The 14,772-nt window shown below is 36.4% G+C and overlaps 2 protein-coding genes and 1 long non-coding RNA gene across 4 annotated transcripts in view; 1 reads left to right on the forward strand and 2 right to left on the reverse strand.

The window, feature by feature from the left end:
* LOC146463429 (uncharacterized) overlaps nt 1–14,179 on the reverse strand; it is a 225,147-nt gene extending 210,968 nt beyond the window's left edge. The window contains exon 1 of the long non-coding RNA XR_014856909.1: nt 10,672–14,179. This is a non-coding gene — a long non-coding RNA (uncharacterized LOC146463429). The remainder of the gene's footprint in view (nt 1–10,671) is intronic.
* LOC146463446 (protein-L-histidine N-pros-methyltransferase-like) lies at nt 342–7,489 on the reverse strand. Of its 2 annotated transcripts, none has more exons than XM_085084419.1 (6): nt 7,265–7,489; nt 5,554–5,687; nt 3,976–4,166; nt 2,992–3,201; nt 1,901–2,085; nt 342–751 (listed from the first exon to the last, which is right to left on the reverse strand). In XM_085084419.1, the coding sequence occupies exons 2-6, from the start codon at nt 5,650–5,652 to the stop codon at nt 543–545; spliced, it is 894 nt and encodes a 297-aa protein (XP_084940545.1). In that variant the 5' UTR covers nt 5,653–5,687; nt 7,265–7,489; the 3' UTR covers nt 342–542. The 2 variants fall into 2 exon arrangements, with proteins under 2 accessions (XP_084940545.1, XP_084940544.1); XM_085084418.1 differs by having other exon boundaries at nt 7,173–7,321.
* On the forward strand, nt 7,581–12,853 carry LOC146463447 (transmembrane protein 64-like). The gene is made up of 2 exons (XM_085084417.1): nt 7,581–8,298; nt 9,155–12,853. Exons 1-2 carry the CDS (start codon nt 7,750–7,752, stop codon nt 9,605–9,607), a joined length of 1,002 nt encoding a protein of 333 aa, XP_084940543.1. The 5' UTR covers nt 7,581–7,749; the 3' UTR covers nt 9,608–12,853.
* Nucleotides 14,180–14,772: the final 593 nt, after the last annotated feature.

Below are 14,772 nucleotides of genomic sequence, written 5' to 3' on the forward strand. Positions count from 1 at the left end.
TATTCTTAGTAACCAATCACAGGGACTGTTACATTGGGAAGATTGAGGCTGTCATTAGGAGCCAATAAGTTATCTGGGCTAACGCAATTTAAACATACTGGTCATTGGTTCAGCATTATCAAAGCAGCGGCGCTCTGCTCCAGAGGTTTTTCGCCTGGGTCATAATAAAGACAGTAAGATGCTGCGACCGCCACTCAAGAAAAGCCCCTGGCACACAGTATACTTTTGCCATTCATAAATTTGGCAAAATAATTTTTAATTTCAATTTTATGTACAAGCATTCTATAACTTACATCTATAGGATTTCATTTTTTGCAGGGGAAGTTTCAGTTTACTGGTAATTATTCATTACTTTTTTTTTACTTTGTAAATAAGAATGTAGTTTGATGGGACATTTGGGAGCATTTTAAGATTTCATTTCCATGTTGTGGATAGCCAATAATCAGTAAGGACGTAAAAGGTGTACATGACTGAGTTCCATACTGTTTATGTTATTTCTCTCAATCGCCCTGGCTTCTTGTTGTCATGAACCTTTCGTTCAGCTATCCACTGATCTTGAGAACAAACAATGCATCATCCAGAACATAGAAGTCTCTATATAAGTCACCCTCACACAGATAAGGTACCCTCGTAAAAAGCTCAACAGTAAATCCACTTGGTTCAAACACATCTTTAACAAGACTGTCTACTTGCTCTTCCCATGTGGTTCCATTTAATGTTATGTACTCACTTGGTTGAACCATCTTTGTACCTGAGAAAAAAAAAAAAAAACATGGTAAAGGGTCATGTTGCTTTACATGTAGCTAGGCAAAAAGAGTGAACCAAATAAAATTGCATAATATCATCTGGTGGTTGACTTCTGGTATATGTAGAATTCAACATTGTATGAATCAAGGGGAAGTGTATCATATTTACTGCAGCTTTCATTGATACCTGTCTTCCATGTGGATTCTTGGCTTAACCCTTTCCCGACTAAGAGTGCCATATGGCACAAGACGCAATTATGAGCACAGTATTTGGTCAATTTGTGTGAAATTTGCACAACCAAAAGATCTTTGAAAATCTATAAATTGAAGGCATAAAATCATGCCCCCCTTCTATATGAGACTTGATTTACCACCCCTCAAACTTTTGGATTTTTTTTCCTTTGTACGTTAAGGGTCCAGTTGATATCTTACAACAAGCAATGCACTGAGAGCTGTACATTAAGCTATAGTTTAGGGGGATACCCAGTATGTACAACGAATAAGAAAATTTTCAATGTTTTTCTTCTTTCGTTTTGGACTTTTCTCACTCTCATATGTGAACTCCTCCATCTCTGTTGGTGTGATTTATAGCACACTCCAGAAAATACCTTTTAAATGGTATATCACATGTGGTCTCCCAGTTTACAGTAAGCGATTTAGAAAAATTCGCCATTTCCCTCGGACGGGAAAGGGTTAAAAGGCCATTTTTTCTAATCTAATAAACTTGTCCAAACCTACAGTATGTCACCTGTTGCTTGTAAATATTAAACTAGGCTCAGAGTTTAAGTGCACCTTTCCTTTCCATCACCAAGACTAGCTGCATGGGCTTCAAATTTGTTTCAATATTATTACGATGTCTCAGGGCAGAAGCAAGCTCTCTGACTTGCCCCCTCACTCCTGAATGTTTGGGAAATATAAACAGCCATTTGGAAAAGTGTAAATTAAAAGAGGGTTGTCCAATACACCCAAACTGAGTCCGCATTTTATAGGTAAGCATGTTACTGTGAAAGAATGAAACCAACAGCATACATTGCCGGATGAGGTGATGAAGTGGCCTGTGCGCACACACTTAGCCCCACCCCCTTTTTCTGGCTGGAAACTGAGACTCAGAAAGAACCCTTATTGAAATTTGTCCACAAAAGCGATTGACTAACCTGATTCTACACATGGTTTAAATGGCAGGACAACAGCTACAAGCAGTCGACCAGTGATTGGTTGAAGAGTGTGTTTAATGTCAGTGAGAAGTGTTAAAGGCTTGTCACATCTATCCAAGAGGTTAAGACAGGCAACCACGTCAAATTTCAAATCACTGTTCATCCATTCACTTTCATCTAGTAACCTGGAGAAAACACAGGGAGTCAGGACTCTTCAGTTATGCAAATGGTATTATTTTCAATTTTGTTTGACAGGAATGATGGCAACTAAGTTTGTACTGTTTTTTCTTTTAATCAGATTACTGAATAAAGTTCTGATTGTGAAGCAGCTCTTTTCATGCCATTGCAGTAACTTTTTATTACTACATATAGTGAATGCTCACTAGCAAAAAATTCAGAAATCATAGCAGTCATATGGTAGATCTATAGCAGATAAATGAACATAACAGTACTTCAGCTAGATAACAATTTAATTTGTTAATTAATACAGTTTTTAATTATTAAGAACATTTCAACATCATTTCATTACTTAACATCCCTCCTAAAAAACCAACATTTTAAAATATTTTCCCAATTTGATGACACTTAAATGTAAAAATGTAAAATAATGTAGTGGAGTTGCACTGTACCATGGGAATTTAACTGAAAAGGTTAAAAATCCCAAATGACAGGTGGCAGACTAGTTGTCTATTTACATTTACTGTCTATAAGAATAAAGACCTGTTATAGTCCATTGAAAACTGCTGTCGATTTGTGTGTGGTTTTTTTTAATAACCGGAGGAAAAAGTACAAGCAGAATTGACTATATTTTCTGTTGAGAAAGCGCACCTGTTACATCTGACGTCATTTTTATTTTTTGTATTCTTATGGACAATACGAGCCAATCAGGTTAGTGTATCTGGACTACCAAGAACAACCCCAGCCAGCGAATAGAGCGGGAGTTAAACCTGGGACCGCTGGATTACAAGTCCGGTGCCTAGTAACCCCTCAGCCACACCAACTCCCTAATAAAAAGTAATAAATAATAAAAGTGATCTAATAGTATTTTATTTCTCATTTATTTACAAAGTATTTTGATTTCAGTGACTTACGTGAATCCTTGGCCGCTCAGTCTCCATCTCATAGATGGTGACTGTTCCGTAACATACACTTCCTCAAAGTGCTGTTTTATAACACTAGTAACTTTGCCATCGCCGGCTCCCAGATCCAACAGACGTTTGGCCTTCCATGTGTCATCCACACCCATCAGTCTTTGAAACTGGGCATTGGAAAACACAAACATTGATCCACGATCCAAAATTCTGTATAAAAAATGATCAATGATTTGTTTTGAACTTCAAAACTGTTGTTGATATACTGTTATTTTTATAATTAATTTTATTATCCAACTACACTTTACATATTGATAGGTTATAGTATATTGTAGAATGTACTGTCTCCTGGAATAATGTGTAAAACAAATACAAATTTGACTTGAAATTTGTACAGTTAGTTGTTAATTTCTGTACTGTAAAAACCAAGGTTTTGTAGTTGTTCTTACAGTAAAAACAATGGTTTTATAATGCATGCTTGCTTGTCTTGTTTCAGGTTTTCCTCATGGTTTTCTTTGCTAGCTATCAGAAAAGATTTAGTTGGATAATAAATCTTTTGTTATGGTGTTTTAGTGTGCAGTACTTATCATTGTATTTTTTATGAATAAATTATTGTGCTGTATTTTGATGGACCTACAGGGCGAGCCAATCAAATCAATCAAACGAGACAAATACAAACAACAAACCAAAATACAGACAATTAAGCTGCTGCTTATTTAACAAGTAGCAAAAAGGGGATGTTAGACATGCACTTTCATTTGCAACTTATTTCTCAATGGCATTGCACATACATGTATGTTGCAAATTGCAGGAAAACCTGCCTCAATTTGACTGCACCTTTAGAAGATTTACAAGTGTTTTCTAACATAATGCAGTGATGATTTGGTGATAGCACACTTTTCTAATGTAATGCAGTGAGTAGTAATGATTGCATGGAAGTAGCTACTAGGTTTTAAATTGACAAATTATTTCAAATTTGCTTACCCATTGACTGTTGTAACAGAGAAAAAGTAACCAAAGAATCCTTTGAACAAAAGGTGTCCAATTTGTGAGAATACTGCATCAGCTTTTTTGTGACAGTTCTCCAGGAAAGCTTCTGTTTCATCATCCAAGGTACTCTCTACAAACTTTGCTTGTAACTCTTCTGACAGAGCTGAGTTTACACACTTGTACCACTGTAAATTAAAAATATGTGAAAAAATTTTAATTATCTTAAATTACAACATTTTCCTGGGCTAATGAAAAGATACATGTAGTTTGATGTTAACAGAATTTTCACAATTCTATAAATTATCATGTTCTAACGCCGTTTGAGAAATTCTAGTTGTGAAATTTCTTAGGAAAAAAGATTCTGTTGTAATATGCAATTTATTGATAAAAACGTGTTATTCTAGAAAATACCCATGGCTTCCCATGCATGGAAGGATTTTTTGGTTTGGACCCCCACCCACCCTAACCCTCTATGGGTGTCCAATTTCATCTCAAACTTATCTCTAACAAATTTGGCACTTGAACAGCTTCTTAAACCCTATACTGTATGAATGTCATTACATCCCATCCCTCAGAGACCCAATAATAATAATAATAATAATAATAATAATAATAATAGTAGGTGGTTTTCACCTCACACATCGTCACGCAAGTGAAAAAATATAATCCTCAACCATTCAATAGATAAAGTCAAGAAATTGATATGTTGTAATAGAGTGATACATAAACAACGTGTGAAAGCCACAGGGCTGTGCGATATCTCCTAATCGAGTTATTCGAGAAAATGTACCATGGAAAATTACAGAGTTTAGTATGGGACGCCATGTTGGTGCCCTGTCTGATGGGCACCAACATGGCGGCCGGAAACCAGCAAAAACATCTGGAGTTTACCTTGGCTATTTCAAAGCCTTTCTTCTCTCTGCTGAACTTTCACACATTGACATTAACGCTTCTATTACATGTTTGCTGATCAGACCTAAAAAAACACGAGGCGAATCGATTTTTTTCATGTACGTGACATGTTTAGAGCAGCAATCCTTCTGTCACGCACTGCGCAAAAATCTAAAATTCAAACTGCTCTATTTTCAAAACAAAGAATGCTATCCTGCTGAAAACAAGCAAGCCAATGGAAATTTAGATTTTCTTATATGTGATGAAGATAAAAACCCAAAATTGTGTTTAGTTATGAATTTCAGTTTTTTATGACGTCATGTGAAAACCAATAATAATAATAATAATAATAACAATAATAATGATGATCATGATGATGAGGGCAAGGGGGGGGGGGGGGGCAAAAAGGTTGAAACAGATGGAATTCTGCAAAGAAAAGTCGGCTTTCTTCGCCCAATTTGTTTCCTTCAAATTCCACTTTTTCCTTGCCCCCTACTGTCTGCCTCAGGCTCTCTGAGGATGGTGGCCCATCAGAACAAATGAATGAAGTGACACCCGATAGACTGCTAGATTCTCCTAATAAATTTCCTTGTTCTACCTTCTATGAACAGAGGAGAATTTAACATGAGATCAAGAATCACTAAGGGCTTTATTCCAACCAAACATTATGTCTGCACTCACTGATGTTTTGTCTGGTTCTTGCTGATAGTTTTCATCCTCTGCAAGCCGTTCTATCAACAGTCTTCCAGTTCTACTCCTCACATACTGACTGGTCCACATGTATTTATGACAGCCGCTATATACAGACAGTATAACTGTAAAGAGATAATAAATGAAAACATGTTCATGTGTACAACAGCTGTATCATATCAATATTCCTTGTCATGAATAAGTAGCCAAACACTTTCATTAAACCAGATTGAATTCTGGAAAATTTATTTCACTTGCCAAAAATTACTTGAGTAGCACTGTCTTTTTTACACCACACATTATACCTGTATTTGACTCCTACTTAGATTCTAGTTTTTCAAATAAAATTTTATGCAAGTACAATATTAAAATAACCGTTTATTTTTCAAATGCTCTCATATTGGATGAAACACATAACGTAGTACAAAATCAGATGACTGTTATCAGATTATAATGGTTGTCCGATTTGATACCCATCGCCCAATTTTTCCCACAAGAACACAGGCCCACTTCTGAAGGTTATGTATTTGACAGCCCATTTGGCTGAAGTTATTGGCTAGACATATGGTATAATAATTATACTGTACATTATTATTGTTATGTAGTAGACTGTTTACAGTCCCCCTATTTTTCCATGGGATTCTCGTGACTGCTACGCTTCGATATTTGCTGCCGCCATCTTGGTTTGTAAAAGCGAGCGCGATCTGGGGAGAGCGTCTAAACTACCGAGGGGAGGGGGAGTGGGGTTTAGTTGAGTGGGGGAGGGGAAGCGAAAAAATATTTTTCCTGCCGCCTCCGAATTCTGCTCCCCTCCCCTCGGTTGTTTAGATACTCTCTCCAGATCGCGCTCCCTTTCACAAACCAAGATGGCGGCAGCAAAAGCGTACCAGTCTTGAGAATCCCACGAAAAAATAGGGGGACTGTGAACAGTCTAGTTATGTACAAGCTTACATACCAAAGAATATGGCCAACTATGGCCCTAGTATTCACTTAGTTTTTTTGTCATCAAACCTTTACTTTAGAAATACAAATAACCACAAGGGTAAGTGATGTTGGTACCCAAAAAATATCATAACTTAAAGTAAGGTTAAGGGTGTATCAATGATCCAAGACCACTTGGATCATGGTGCATCAAAGGAACTGAGGAATCCACTCTGGCCAAGGATTTGTCGGTTCCTTTAATGCACCCAGATCCGAGTGATCTTGGATCATTGATCCTGATCTGGATCATCCAAAAGAAGCGCACCCTAAGCCTCATTGAACAAGCGAATAAAATGATTCATTTGCTGGGCTTTTGTGTACAACATACCAGATCAATGTAGCACCGTAAAACGTAAGCTAGCTTTAATTCCTTTGTTTAAGCCGATATACAAAGGAGTAAGTATTATAAGCTTATCTATAATCAATCAATCAATACCATTATTTATGCACGGTGAATTGGAAGATCGGAAGAAGCTTATAGAGCTGTATTTACATTTAAGCTCACATAGCCAGTGCACATGCATACATGACCCATACATGGAAGATTCGCACATCTGTCACGACCATTGCGTTATAATATGTTATTTTAAATAAAGAGATAGACTATTAAATTATTGATTTAGACATACCTAAGAAAAAGAAACGGATTACCACGGTGAAATTCAGGATGCCAATTATTTAAGACCTGTTTTCAACACAGACGACAACGAAATTCACAAACCTTTGTTCGGCAGCCATGGTGTTTTCAGGTTTAAATGGCCTGGCTACAAAGCTGGACCCGCGTCAGTGAAGGAAAGCTAAGAAACTGTTGTCTGAAGTCTTTGATAATTTCACGGTGGGAAAATCAAACTAAATACTCTTTGGTTAATTTAATAATTAGAAATTCGGCACATTTTCTTGTGAAAAAGAAAAAAAAAACTAACAAAATTATAAGAGAAGTTTGACGGAAAAAACGCGCCTTATTTCGACAAGGCCAGGCTACAAAGTTGAAAAGGAAGTCCGCTGACCGTTTGGTTACTCAATACTCTTGACATTGACAATTGGGTTGGAGTTGGGCGTTTGCGAAATGCAATATTGTTTTGGTTGTGTTTATTAGCTGATCACGGTGGTCTTTTGGAATTAATTTCCAATTCAAGGCGAGAGCTGTGATGTAGCGATCCTACTCCTTCAGATTCTCGACGTTGGTCTGGTTGTAGAGCTCTAAATATGGTATTTAAGTATGGCCAAAAGTGCACCGAACAGATCCAGTCGCAAGCACAGAAGTGTCTCGGCGAATCTACGAAAATCGACCAAGTTGTAATCAAAAGGCAACCGAGGTGCTATCACATCTCTTACACAGCTCTAATTTTCCTTATCATCGGACTGGTCATAGTTATTTTATGTCGCCGCTACATAAAAGACGTGCTGGAATGGTTACAGAATCTAGATGAATGGGCGGGAATGCTACTGTTTGTAATCATGTTCACGGTTGTCTCCTTTCCCGTGACATGGGGATACATTCTTCTAAACGTAGCAGCGGGGTATTTGTACGGTTTCGTGCTTGGATTTATGGTTGTTGTTATTTCTGTCCTGTGTGGCTTGTCGAGTGCTTTCATCGTTTGCAGGCGATATTTACGAGATTTCGTGCGCTCTAAACTGGAGTCCGACAACCTAAAAGCTATCATGCGTGTAGTTGAAGGCAAACGTGGTTTTAAAGTCATCGCCCTCACACGACTTACACCAGTACCGTTTGGCTTGCAAAATGGACTCTTCTCGGTAAGATTATACCATATTTCCTGTATTTTCTCACATGACGCTGATTTTTACAGTGTTTAACTGGGCTCATAGAAACTTGTTTTGAGTGGCTTTGTTTCTTTGTTGATTATCTCACTAAAACAGCTTGGAAAATTTATAGATTTATAAATTTATAGCCTGTCATCTTGCTCCTTTTCATCTTGAAATTTCTTACAAATTTTACAAGTGTTTACTTTCGAGTGAACATTTCATAGGATTATTTGATAGCTAAGTATAAACACTGTACTTTTGGTAATTATTCATGTGTGCATAATTTCGCACTTAAGTAAGGTTCACTTAATACCGCTTTAGATGCAGGTATTAATTTGCATTGAATATTGACTTTTATTAACAACTGGATGATTGGGATTGGATAATGCATTATCCAGAGTTTTGATTGGTTTAATGGCCATGGGATTAAATCAGCCATTATACCATGTCTGAAAAATAGTGGCCATTAAATTGTCATCTGACTAGACTCTTTTCATTACAAAATGAAATCAGCAAGGTCTAAAATTACTTATTGGTTGTATTTACAGAAAAAATTAATAATTATTATTCCACTTATGCTATGGAATGATTTTATCTAACTCATTGCTATACACCTTGTTGGTTGTCTATTATGATCGCATTTTTACTATGTGCTCATGTTGCTAGTATAAGGTGTGGAGCAACTGAATAGTTGTAAAACAAGCGCATAAAAATACCCAATTCCTAGTGGCTGTCACAACATTTTTTAACGGGGCACGGGAGGGGGCGAGGGCTTGGTTTGAGAACTCTGTGCTACAATGTAATAGTCAGAATAACAACACATTTTTTTGTTTATTTTGTCTTCCAGGTCACTAATGTCAGTACACCAAAATACGTAATTTCATCCACTGTTGGACTTTTGCCTACGCAAGCATTAAATGCATACATGGGATCCACATTTCGTTCTCTGGAGGATGTTGTATCGGATCAGTCAGGGGGTTATATTTTGCTTTTTGTCCAGTTTATTATCAGTATACTTTTGATGACATATGTAATTCGTCGTGCAAGAAAAGAGCTCAACAAGACTTGCGATGAAATGGAGCCAGACATTGAGGCAAATGGCCATGTGGTAACAGCCCTGCCGGAGAAATTTCAGCTTACAATAGCAAAGAATTTTGTCAGAGATTCTGATGTAGAAGCGCAGTTACAAGAAAAAGGTTACATAGATAGCAAAATGAAGAAAGGCCATCAGCGATCCAAATCTGCATCTGCTGTCTTGACTGCTATTAGTGAAAGTAACAAAGGTGCTCAAACTCCTTAATAGTGGCTCTTTTTAGGTTATAGTTAGAAGGGTGTCCTGTGGATTCTTGTGGTTAATATACCTAGCCTTTTGAATAATTTGTTGTAGACGTGTCTGCAGGACACTCAATTTTTAATTATGGCCAAAAGAGTGGGCAGCTGTCTCATATTAGTTAGGGAGGGGAATGCAGTATTTGGCAAATATTTTTGGGTTGGGCATAAGGTGTGTGATCAACAATCTTGTGTTCTTGAATCCATTATTATATTTTATTTTGTTACATTTTTAATTTTTTTAGCCAATTCTTTTGGAATCAGCATTCAAATAATTATTTTGGCTCGCCTATTCTATAAGTGCTGTTGGTTTCAGTTATAATTATAACCAACAGTTTTGTTTTGCAATGTCTGAAATTATTCTGGCAAACCTCTCTTGAAACAACCAATAACTTTAATTCAGCAGGTTCAAAGGTTTTTTTTGTGTGTGTGTTTTGTGGATTTCTACCATTTTGTTTGGCTTTGTGTTTGAGAGGTGAATAAGGTGTCTTATTATCCAACTGCACTTCACTATTATAGACTGCAAGCAGTCCCTTTCTGGATAGTCAAGGTCGCGCAGAATAGCCGAGCGCGAAAAAACTGGAGCGAACGAGCGGAGGGGGGACTTGGGGAGACTCTCTTCTCGTTTATTTCTCCTCGCACCAGTCTCGCTGCGCTCGACTGACCAGAAAGGGACTGCTTGCAGTCTATCACTATTACTGTGTGAAGGAACGATGCGAAATGAGTATGACTGTGATGCAGTACTTGTACTGTTCGTTAATTTTTACTGAAAAAAAAAAAACAGTTGTGATTATTCATACAGTCAAAATATAGTTGTCAAATGTTTTCATAACTTTGCTACCTACCATAAAAACTTCAGTTGGATAATAAATTTCTTATTAAATGTTTTGGTGTGTAGTATCACAGACTGTATATTTTTACTCGTCGTTTCTGTTTTGACTTGCCCATAACACAGTGCAACTCATCAAAATGTACAGACAACAACAACAACAACACGTTATTAACACAGACAATTACAAGCTGGTTAATATATACCTACCCGCAAATAGCTGAGGCTAGTCGAGGCAGTTAGGTATGTCTATACTAAACTAAATACAAATAAATTTGGTGTTTACAAATTGACTAAAATAAAAGTTAAATAAGTAGTAAACAAACAAGTGACTCAAACAGGATTTGCTAGCTGATAGAAATTAAAGGATTGTTACAAATTTACAAGCTTTTCATTATTTTAAGAATTGAAGAAGGTGTAAGGTAAGCATCTTTTTATTTTTAAAGTGTTGACTCTACACACCAAAACTAAGTGTTTGGTTTAGGCTTGGAAAATCGTTTGCATGCTTTTAAAATTATTTGACATTAATTGTACATACAAACTGACACTTTGCTACTACAAAGTGTTTATTTAAGGGAAAAAGGAATTATAACTGCTGTATTCAAGGATATTTTAAGATCACTGTGCTTTTCACCAACACCCTAATTGTGAAGTTTTTGAAACCTAACCAATGCCTTTGTTTCACACTGCTTTCAGTCATAATTTCAACACAACTGATTGGCTGACAGGCCCCTGAAAGTAGAAACAAGAGGTGGATATTAATATTAAGAAAATTTATCAGTCATGCACATCCCCAGTTAAACAGGCAAATGCCTGTGAAGTTTTGAACTTAGGGTTAAAAATCATAGCAAGTACCACAATGTAAGTTACAGTTGTACTTTCTTGATTAAATGCCGCATTCCAAGTCAACACCATTTCTGCAAGGATGGGTTTGCTTCTGTGGTGGTAGAATTGTGCTTTCAGATAAAAAAAAAATGCAAGACTATATGAGTTGTATGAAGGTCAAAGTATGAGGGTGTTAAAAGGGATTGAAAAATAATTTTTAATACTGTTGGAAACACTGGCTCTGAATAAATGCCAGATTCCATAAAACTGAGAATCAAATTAATAAACATGCAGTGGGCATTTTTAATTGATGAAAGACAGGTTTTTTTTTGTTTTTGTTTTTTTCATTGTTATTTTTTTGCTAAATATTTTCAGTGATAATTCCTGGCAGTATTTATGAACAAAATAATTATTTTTTACTTCACCCAACAACTGATCAGTTAACTGAGTTGTAATGTTTTTGAAATTTTTTATGGTATTATTGGTCATGTTATCATTTCTGCTTTGATATTATTTTAATGTTGTTATAATGGCAACTTACATGTATCTTATTATCAAAATCTTGAACTATTTAATGTGAAAAAATGAAAAACTTCCATACAATAAGATTAATGGACCTGGAAATTAAAGCTCCTTAAAACAAATAATATCTCCATACATGTACAAAATTACAACATTAGGATTGAAACAATTATTTAGTTGAAGGGTTTTTGGCAAGGCTTGCATAAGTTCCTTTTTTGTCTCAAAATTGAAATTGCTCCAGATAAGCCCTATTTTGACACAGACCAGTTATTATGTAAGATAATTATTTTCATTTTTGAGCAAAGTGCTAACGAAACAAATAAATAGCTTAATATTACTTTTCTTGAAAATGCAGGCGACCTATACAAAAGAGATACCAACACTTGACTGAACCAAGTCAAGCAAAGTATTGGTGGATCTTTGCTGATGTCATTGTTTACATTTTTCCTCAGTAGCATACGACTTAACTCATGGCCACGGAGAATTTCTCCGAAACCATTCGATGTATTGGGCTCAAATTTTCAGAGAAAACTGAAACTGTTATGCCCTTTCAACAATCAGAGATTTTATTTTAATTATTAGCGTCATCAGATAGTCACATATTTCTTTTAAGCATATGTTAATGTTGCAAAAAGTGTAAACAAAGATTCGCCTATTGGTGGTTGAACAAAAGAAATCATTCAATTGTTGGTATCTCCTTTGTGTGGGTGACTTGTGTTTTCTCAAACAGCAATATTAAGCTATTTCTTTATGAAGCATTTTGCTCAAAAATTCTATGCAACTAAGCTTCTGACATGGTTATCGTTCTGTGTGCCAAAATAGAGCTTATCTGAAGCAGTTTCGATTTCAACGCAAAAAGCAGCACTTATACTAGTCTTGCCAAAAGCCCTTCATTATTATTTTATTTGTTGCTTTTTCTGCCAAATTAAAACGGTTATCATCTTTTGTTAAAGGATGAGTAAAGCTTGTAAAATGTGTATACTATGTACTGCAAAAATTTTCAAAGGTACTGTAATCATAAAGTGACACAATTTGACAACATTGTTGGAAACCTTTTTTTGTGTGTGTATTATTAGCAAGCATGCATCTCTCCTTTACTCAGTTTGAGTGATTTTCATTTAACTCAAAAAGAAGTATTTTAAATTGCATTTCTTTGGTACGAAAAGCCACATAAGAATTTGTATTCAGCCGGCCAGTTCTCTTGATGAATTGTTTTTTCTTGTCAGTAATCTTTGAGAAATGTAACAAGCCAGCATTGAAGCCACAGCGAGGGGAGTTCTAATTTAGGAGAAGGGAGAGGAGCTTTTTTTTCCACTTCTCATTTTCCCTTCCATTTTGCTGATGTTCAAATTCCTCATTTGAGTCTGTTTTAAATGTGATGAAAATGCCTTCCATTCTCTCAACTATCTGATTTGCTTTGAGATTTTACCATAATACTATATCAAAAAGCAGTAAATGTTCTCTTTATGAATTGTTTTTTCTTGTCAGTAATCTATGAGAAATGTATCAAGCCAGCGTTGAAGGCACAGGGAGGGAAGTCGTAATTTAAATCTGAATTTATGTGATGCACTAGGGGAAGGGAGAGGAGCTTTTTTTTCCACTTCTCATTTTCCCTTCCACTGTCCTGTTGTTCAAATTCCTCATTTGAGTCTGTTTCAAATGTGATGTAGAAATAATAATTTATTATTAATTTTCAATAAATTATATTTGAGGTCAATCCAGTTCAAACAATTTCAACTTGACAATACAACATGGTATTAGTTTCCTTTTGCGTGCTGTTTCACTGGCAAGAGACATTTCCCAAGACAATTGTTAGGTTTTTTATTCTGTATAGGTTAGCCGTCTTATCTACTTTGGGACACTTGTACACATTTTGTTCGTTTGTTTGGTTGTTGTTGTGTTGGGGATTAAGTGTTGTGTGGGGATTGTAGAGCATTGCAAATAACAACATCTTAATATGAAATCAAATCAGGAAAATCAGGATAAACTTCTTTCGAGAAAACTTGACTATTGATTAATTCCTGAGTTTGTATAACAAAAATTAAACTTCATTGGGTGACAATATTACCAGTAAGCTTGTCACTTTTGCCCGTTAGAAATCAAACCGCTCAGTGACGGGTCAAAGGATGGCAACTATTTTTCTGGAGGAAAACAAGGCCTCGCTTTAAAAAAAAAATGGATTGATGAAGGGTAAACAAAGGAAAAATCACTGCTGCCTTCTTTCGTTCTTTCTGAATTTTCCTGTCGGTCCATGAGATCTCCTGGTACATTGTCCCAGTCAACTTCCGGTATGATGTAACGGAAATCCACCAAATCAACGTCACGCCATCTTTTTGTGGCTAGTCACCAAAGTTTGCAGCTGTTGGCATGAATAGACCCATTCGGCTGACGCAATGTTGTACCCAATTCAAATCCTCTGGGCATAAAACGTTTTGTTCTAAGTATTTCCATATCATTTAAATGTGAATGCTACATTATAATGCAAATGCAATAAACAAAGAATCTTAACCCCGGGGGATCTGAATTGGGTACAACATTGCGTTAGCCGAATGGGTCTATTATTTTTTCGCACTAATAGACAAGCCGATGCAACCATTGTGGTAGTCTTTGACGTCTTTGACATACCACGCATGCGCCGCGACTGACTTAAGCAAATAATTCGACTGAATACCTGGTAAAAACAACCCAGACCATGAAGTTTCTATTCAACGTATTGCTAAATTCAAATATAAGTCCCTCAGAAAATTCGGGCATTCAACGCATGCGCGACTGAGCGAGTAAAGCAAATGATTCTAATGCCAGGTAAAATAGCCCATGCAATGGAATATTGCCAAATTCCGAATATTAGCCCCAGCAAAATTACTGTTCACCTTCCACCCCTCTCCTCAACAGCCAGTTTGGTGGGGGGGGGGGGGGGGGGGGGCTACGATGAGCCGGCTTTCAAATCCGATACATATTTC

The sequence above is a fragment of the Pavona decussata genome, unplaced genomic scaffold, assembly GCF_977016875.1.
Source record: "Pavona decussata unplaced genomic scaffold, jaPavDecu1.1 SCAFFOLD_176, whole genome shotgun sequence".
In the NCBI taxonomy this organism is placed as follows: Eukaryota; Metazoa; Cnidaria; class Anthozoa; order Scleractinia; family Agariciidae; genus Pavona; species Pavona decussata.